The sequence below is a fragment of the Suricata suricatta genome, chromosome 13 (assembly GCF_006229205.1).
Source record: "Suricata suricatta isolate VVHF042 chromosome 13, meerkat_22Aug2017_6uvM2_HiC, whole genome shotgun sequence".
Taxonomy (NCBI): domain Eukaryota; kingdom Metazoa; phylum Chordata; class Mammalia; order Carnivora; family Herpestidae; genus Suricata; species Suricata suricatta.
The window spans coordinates 11830583-11838823 of record NC_043712.1 but is presented as its reverse complement, the minus strand read 5'-3'; the positions used below and the strand labels follow the sequence as shown (position 1 = coordinate 11838823).

At 41.3% G+C, this 8241-nt stretch overlaps 2 protein-coding genes across 2 annotated transcripts; one reads left to right on the top strand and one right to left on the bottom strand.

Moving 5' to 3' along the window:
* Positions 1–945, top strand: LOC115275850 (olfactory receptor 1G1-like). The gene has a single exon (XM_029919618.1). The coding sequence runs from the start codon at positions 1–3 to the stop codon at positions 943–945; it is 945 nt and encodes a 314-aa protein (XP_029775478.1).
* Positions 946–6209: 5264 nt separating this feature from the next.
* Positions 6210–7196, bottom strand: LOC115275849 (olfactory receptor 1N2-like). The gene has a single exon (XM_029919617.1). The coding sequence runs from the start codon at positions 7155–7157 to the stop codon at positions 6210–6212; it is 948 nt and encodes a 315-aa protein (XP_029775477.1). The 5' UTR covers positions 7158–7196.
* Positions 7197–8241: the final 1045 nt, after the last annotated feature.

Here is an 8241-nt window from a genome sequence, read left to right as displayed (position 1 = left end):
ATGAAACCAGGAAATCACACACTGAGTGCTTCTGAATTCTTCCTCCTGGGCCTGTCTGAGCAGCAGGAACAGCAGCCTCTCCTCTTCAGCATTTTCCTGAGCATGTACCTGCTCACTGTGCTGGGAAACACTGTCATCATATCAGCCATTGTCTCTGATCTGCACCTCCACACCCCCATGTACTTTTTCCTGGCCAACTTCTCCCTCACTGACCTGTGTTTAGCATCTACCACAGTCCCTAGAATGCTAGTGAACATTCAGACCCATAGGAATACCATCACCTTCGCTGGATGCCTGTCTCAGATCTACTTCTTCCTATGGTTCATTGGTCTAGATGTGTTCCTCCTGGTGGTGATGGCATACGACCGGCTTGTGGCTATCTGCCACCCCCTTCACTACACCTTGGTCATGACTCCCAGACACTGTACTTTGCTGTTGGTCATGTCCCTAATCCTCACTCAGTCATACTCTCTGACCCACACCAGTCTCCTGGCTCAGTTATCCTTCTGCACTGACAACATCATTCCCCACTTCTTTTGCGAACTTCTCCCTCTGTTGAAGCTCTCTTGTTCCAATACTTATGCCAACCAGTGTGTGCTGATATACTGGGGAGGGGCATTGACCATCTTGATCCCCTTGCTAATTATCATCTCTTATGTCCGCATCGTGGCTGCTATTGTAAGAGTCCCATCAGCTAGTGGAAAGTGGAAGGCCTTCTCCACCTGTGGCTCCCACCTCTCAGCAGTTTGCTTGTTCTATGTGTCTGCTATTGGGGTGTACTTCATTCCCTCCTCTGCTGAATCTGCCAGCAAGGACAGGATTGCAGCAGTGATGTATGCTGTGGTGACTCCCATGCTGAACCCGTTCATCTATAGTCTGAGAAACAAAGATATGAAAAGTGCCTTGGGGAGACTTCTGAGCAGAAGGGCACTGCGATCTCCATGAGGCCAAGGATGTTCATTCTGGAAATGCGGGGGTGATCAACTTACAGTTATCCAAATCCTACATCGGCTGCTTACTAGTTTTCTAATCTCTGGCAGTGAGCCACAGTTTGCCTACTCATGAAAGGAGATAATCAAATATTGCCCATCATGCCAACTATACTAAAATTAAAAATGATTAAAAATACATTTTCTATCATGTAGTGTTTCTGGAAGAATTTAGAGACAAAATATGTAAACTTTCTCATTCTTTTATTATCTTTAGTAATATTCAACATATTCATTTGAGGTAAATATTTGCGTTGTACAGAAAACAAAGGCTTAAGAAGGGGGGGTAAATTATTATCTGAAGTTACACAGCTAATACATGGCAGAGCCAGAATTTGAACCCAGATTTGATTCCAAAATGCATGCCCTTACTGGTTACACAATGCCTAAATAGACATGAAATCCACATATTTCTCTCAATTCACATACACAATTCCAATCAACAATGTCTCTCTATACTAGCAAATGACTTGAGGTTGTGGCAAGGCAAATCAGAAGCTAGAATAGAAGAATAGTCACTAGATCCTGATACTTCGCCAAAGGATCACACCCCCTGATGGAGCAGAAGTCTCCAGTTAGATATTCTGAAATAACCTAAGAACATGATAACCACATGATCAGAGAGAACGGTACTTGGACCACATGTGGGGCTCTCACTGAGATTCTTTTATGCAGTCATCATTCAGCACAGTGCCAACAATCTATGTTAAGATCTATTTTTAAATATATCAGTTTTATTATTGCATCTCCCTTAGGGATGCTGCTAATGATTTATCCTCACAAGGGGATAAGGACTTTTCAATAATCCCCAGGAGAAATTTTTTGAAACTTCACTGCACTCCATCCATTCCTCCCCTGCATAATTATAACTCTGAGATCTCACTGACAAACTCAGATTTTTAAAATAATTTTTAAGTGAAAATGAGACTTACACTGGAATCAGAAATACCTGGTTTATGTATCAATTCTACCATTCACTGCTTGTATGACTTCTAACTAGTTACCAACACCCCTCTGTCTCAGTTTCCAAATATAAACAAGTGAATAATAACTATCGTCTAAGGCAGTTGTGAGAAATCAAAAAGATAACACATGTAAAACTCCTTAGCATAGTACTTGACACATGCTACAGTCTTCAAGTTCTGCTTAAAACACAGATCAAACACAAGTTTCTCTTTTCCCTCTGGATAGGTGAATCCAGAAGGATTTCACTGAGGAGGTAACGGTTGTGATGGGTCTTAAAGTATGGGTATGTCATTGCAAAACAGACAAGAGAAGTTTTTGAAGGCAGGAAGAACAGAATATAGAAAGGTACAAATTTATGTCAAGAAAGGAAAATGAGAAGCTATAGCTCTGTAGGTGAGTTGAGATGGGATGTAATGTTCCTGACCTTGGGGTGTCCAATCATTTCCTGATGTAGTCCGTTTTACATCCCAGTATGCAAACTGGGTACTGCCACCTAAAATGGTCCCTGACCATTCGTTCATTGGTCAGTGTATTCTTATGATTCATCTGATCTTCAAACACTAGAGGGCAAGAACCCTGGTGAAATCCATATCTGGCTAGACTTTGGGTAGTAGGAAAAGTCAGAGATTCGGTGCTGGTACGGACACTAGTTGGCATCACTAGAATGCATGAGTAGTAGCTGAGAAATGCCTCATTTAAGGAGATGGTTGCCCAGAACCATGAGATAGCCTTAAGACTGAGACATATCCCCAACATCTTCTTAAAGCTGAGGCTAATTTCCTGGTACCAGAAATTCATTCACTATGACTAGCTGCCAATCTCCTGAAGTTGCCTCACCCAGTTGATGCGCTGCTGACTATAGATACATTAGTGAGCCTACCCGAAACCACTAAAAAAGTCACCCAGCTGAGCCAAATCTTAAATATTAACCCAAAGAAATATAAACCAAGTAAATTGTTGTTTTCTAAACACCAGTTTTAGGGGAGCCTTTGTTATGCAGCACTTTGTAATTGATAAAACTCTGCTTGAGGTGGGTGATACACAAGATGACAGTTGCTTTCTTCAAAATGCCTGCCTGCCTCATTTTCTCTAGATTAATAACTTGGAACAGATTTCATTACAGCCCCAACATGAAGGAACAGTCCTGGCTACAGGAATATTTACCCGATTCATCAATGTGGGGAGGAGGATTTAGCTAATACATACCACTCATAAATGGAGGAATACAAATGGCTGGACAAGAAAGTTATGAAACATTGGGCTGGATGGGGTAAAAATGCTCAAAGCATAAGGACTCTTCTATGATCCAGGAGACAGGAACACCTGGAATATGTTCTCACACGCTGCTGGGATCATGATATGCTTGGACATGATGGTGCTTACAGCAAATGGAATGTAGATGCTAGAACACCTTGGCAAAGTACTGAGGAAGAGGTCAGAATTTCAGGGGCATGGCCATGTTGGAATGGATTTATAAGACCAGAGAACACACTAGGCAATTATGTGCCCAAGAAAGGACAGGAGGTGCTCCTTTCACTAAAGCAATAAAGAACACACTTGTGAGGAGGACAACAGAATCACTGAGAAGTTGGTTGGGGGCTCTCTCCCTTGAGAAAGAACTGCGAAAATGCTAACATGGAGCGTGGCTCCCTGGTATCAGCAGGGATAACATTATTCTGGAGGAGCCGAGGCCCAAGTGGCAGCACTTAACCATCAGAAGTAATATGAATGAAAATACCAAATATCAAAATGCTTGGCAAGGACAGATCTCCTATAGGGATTTGTCGAAGTGGCTAATAAACTGTTGTGTTTCTAGGGCTTAAGTAGAGGGGCAGCCAATAAGGGTATTGCTTAAATTATATAACAACAGGAAAAAAGTATGTAGAAAACCATGGTAACTTTTACAACAAAAAGTCATAATCCCTCACCCAGTTCTAAGACTTACAACAGGGTGCAAGGGTGCAGCAGCAAGCCATCATACACTGGAAATGCTCTATTTGAGATTAAGTTCAAGCAGGTCCAGAAAGCACAAGCAAACAGGGATGGTCAGCACAGATCTCCACACTCTCCACCTTTTTTTTCAGTTTCTTTTCACTCAACACACATCATTGGTCCAGTGGCATGGAAAACACTTGGACAAAATCATGACACATTGCAATGAGCTGAAAATGGACGGATGTCTACTGCCTGGAAGGTACACTGCCATATAGAACCCCCTCCCCCAGGAGTGACTCTAAGGAAGGGTGGCAAGGAAATATCCAGTGGGCAAGAATCCACTTGCTTATCATTTTTGAACAGGAGTAGAAGCCAAAGATAAGAATATAAATAGCCTCTTTGGAAGGGATGAATGCCTCACTCTAATAATATTGTAAGTATAATTGAAAATAATGTGTCAAAGTAAACTAAATATTATTCAAAGATAGAACTGTACATAGTATGTAGCAGGTCCAGAAAGACTTTTATGGCAAGGTAGCAAACTATAGCAAAGAATAAAAAATTGAGTAAGGTATAATAGGATTCAACCAGGGTTCAGCATTCAGGAACTTCTTGCTGCTGTCAGTATGGTCAATCCCTCACTGATTTTACCCTTGATAAGGTAAATAATGAACTAGGTTTTTTTTTTTTATGGCTCAACATGAATATTTATTATGATTTAATATGAATACTTAATATGTTTTAAGGTTGTGTATGTCATTACCAGTAAAATTAAAGGTGTTTTGGTGATTTTAACATTTAAAAGTCATAGGGTTTATTTTATTTTTTAAATTTATTTAATTTTTAATAGTTTATTGCCAAATTGGTTTCCATATAACACCCAGTGCTCTTCCCCACAAGTGCTTTCCTTCATTACTACCGCCCCTCTCATCCCCCCGCCTTCTGCCCTCAGTTCTTTTTCCCTTATTTTATCTGTCCTTTTGCTGCCATGAAGGATGTCCCATAATGGTATTCTCAGATGTGGTTGCACTAGAATTACCTATTTTGTTTTTATAAAAAAAATAGTAGGGTCTCTTCTCTAAAGAATTCTAAAGCTCCAGGAAATACTAATCTTTAGCTAGAATTCAAAAGCATTGACAATGACAGAAAGCTACAAAGAGCAGAACTGACCAAGAGGCTTTAAGGAAACAGTACTGGGAAAGAAAAGCCAAGACCCATATTTAGAGAGACCACTACGAAACATTTGCAAGGTTGAGTTGGGTTGGTTCCAACAGCCAGCATGACCTCTATTGTAAATAGCCTGTCCCTGTGGAATCTTCACTTTTCTTTCTCCACCAGTTCAAGTGAACTCACACATTAAGGCTCAATAAAATGTCGTTTCGTGGGTAAAACTGTACCTGACCGCCGTTATGCAGATTATTTTGCTTCCTTCTGTGCTCTAATATTTGTCACGGCAATTATCACCATCTGACTTGATTTATACTACCTTAAACACACGTCTGTCTCTACCATGTATAGATTTGGACAATACCTTACTTATTTTTACATTTTACTAGTAGTGCATAGCATGGTGCCTGGCACATGGTAGGTATAAGCATATACATACTAGCTTTATGTGACCATGTTTCTTGCCACAGACATTAGCAGTGAGAAGCAGGATACTAAAGCATGCAAGAGTTTGGACTCCAGAGTTAGACTAGAAATCAATTTCAATCTTTCTTTCCCCACTTACTAGCTATACTGTCCATCCATAAAATGTGATAATCATAGTATTTAACCCAAGATCATTACAATTGGAGAATTAAATGGCATAATACATTTAGAGAGTTAAGAACATGGAATAAAATAGATACTAAGTTTTATGGAAATATCATAATGATTGGACCTGTGTAATAGTTAATTGCATATATGTGCAACAACATACCACACTGAATTCTATAAGGTGAATTCCATAAAGGCATGAAATCATTACCTCATTTGCCTGACACAGTATCTGGCTAACGGAATAGCAATAAATTCTGGCTGAATTGTAGGTTAAAAAAAAATTCACACATTAGAATACAAGCAAAACAAAAGAAGTTCTAAGTGGCCTTGCCCCTTTGATTCAGATCACCCTACAAACACCAGGGAAATATTCACATTTATAAGACAGGACAAGTCCTTTATGAAATACACTGACCACATACATTGTTACATCTAAAGTTTAAGAGAATGATTCTGGGTCATTTTTTTTAAACCAAAGCAAATATGTTAAGGGGTGATTATGCTTCATAAATACATGGGTTCTCCATGGCATAACTTCAAAATATGGATGTAGGATCAAAGTCCTTGAGAAGAGAATGTATGAATTCCAAAAAGCTTACTCAGTGCAGTCTTCATATCATTGTTCCTGAGGCTGTATATGAAGGGGTTCAGCATAGGAGTCACAACAGTGTAAAATACAGCTGCAACCCTGTCCTTACCCCCAGAGTGTGAAGAAGGGGGAAACAGATAGACACCAATTGCTGTGCCATAAAACAGGAAGACAACAGTGAGGTGGGACCCACAGGTAGAGAAGGCCTTCTGCCTGCCAGAGGCAGATGGGACCCTAATGATGGTGGAGATGATGTATGCATATGACAGAATGATGAGGGAGAGAGGACCAGTGAGTATCATGGAGCCCACAGTGAACAGGGCTACCTGGTTGGTACTGGTGTCTGAGCAGGACAACTGCAGCAGAGGGACCACGTCACAGAAGAAGTGATGGATGCTGTTGCCTGCACAGAAAGAAAGCCTAGTCATAAGCAGGGTGTGTAGGAGGGTGGCGAGGTTGGTGAGGACCCAGCATGCTGCCAGAAGGAGCACACACACAAGAGGACTCATGAGTGTGGAATAGTGAAGAGGCCTACAGATGGCCATATAGCGGTCATAGGCCATCACCCCCAAGAGGAAGTCATCCAGTGCTCCAAACATCATGAAGAAATGCATCTGGGCCAAACACCCTTCATATGGTATGGTCTGACTTCTCGTCAGGATATTCACCAGCATCTTGGGGACTGTGGTGGAAGAAAAGCAGGCATCAACAAAAGAGAGGTTGGCCAGGAAAAAATACATGGGGGTGTGGAGGTGTGGGTCAGAGCCAATGGCCAGGATAATGAGCAGGTTCCCCATAATAGTAACCAGGTACATGCCCACAAAGATGCCAAATAGGAGAGGCTGCTGCTCTGGCCTCTCAGAAAGACCCAAGAGGAGAAACTCAGTGACACTGGAGTGGTTGATTCTGTCCATGCCACTATTCTTCCTGGAGGAAGAGAAGAGACAAGTCAAAAAGTGTAAAAAAAACCAAAAAGTTGGTGTTTCTATTCTTCTCCAAAAGAAATACCCTCATCCAATTCACATATGTCTATATTCCCAGTTCCTGGACCTTCATTCCAAGGTCTGTGCATGGTTCCCTACTCCTCAATCCACCCAAGACAGGAGAACAGTCAGGCAGAGAGATTAAAAAGCAAAAGCAAAGTGAGAGGTACTGGTTGGAGAGATGGGTTTTGGGAGGCTTCCATCGTCGCTACATGTTCACTAAGATCCACATACCCTGGCTTCCATGTCCGAAGCCCATCTAGTTTGCAACCAGTAAGAGCTTTCACTTCTTCTCAAAACTAGAACAAACTATCTTAAAATTCATATGGAACCACAAAAGACCCCGAATAGCCAAAGTAATATTGAAGAAGAAAACCAAAACGGGAGGCATCACAATCCCAGACTTTAGCCTCTACTACAAAGAGCTTTCACTTTGAACTCTAAGCACAATGCAGTGCAGCATCTAATTGAAAACCCATTAATTTTATTACATACACTTCACAAATTTTTGAAATTCAGTGAATTGAAGTCACTTGCATAATATAACAAAGAAGGTAGGATATACCATTTCTGGTACCCTTAAACACCCTGAATCAAGGCTACCTTCACTTAACCTCTTCCTCTGCTATAGGCAGACATAGGTGACTTTCTCTAATGGAGTAGACTCTGCTACCCATCCCAGGACTAGCAGAGACAAGAGGCAGGGACTCTGATTGGGATATTTGTGGGTCTCAGAGGGAAAAACATAACTACCTTTTTCTTTTTTTTTTAATTTTTTTAATGTTTTATTTATTTTTGATACAGAGTGAGACAGAGCAGGAGAGGGGGAAGGGCAGAGAGAGAAGGAGACACAGCACCAGAACAAGGCTCCAGGTGAGCTAGCTGCCAGCACAGAGCCTGACGCGGGGCTCGAACCCACGAACGTGGGATCTGACCTGAGCCGAAGTCAGAGGCTTAACCAACTGAGCCAACCAGGTGCCCTTTTTTTTTTTAATGTTTTATTTATTTTTGATAC

What these genes read in the sequence shown, in the direction of transcription:
- LOC115275850 (XM_029919618.1), top strand. Translation starts at nt 1, where the DNA reads ATGAAACCAGGAAATCACACACTGAGTGCTTCTGAATTCTTCCTCCTG.
- LOC115275849 (XM_029919617.1), bottom strand. Translation starts at nt 7,157, where the DNA reads ATGGACAGAATCAACCACTCCAGTGTCACTGAGTTTCTCCTCTTGGGT.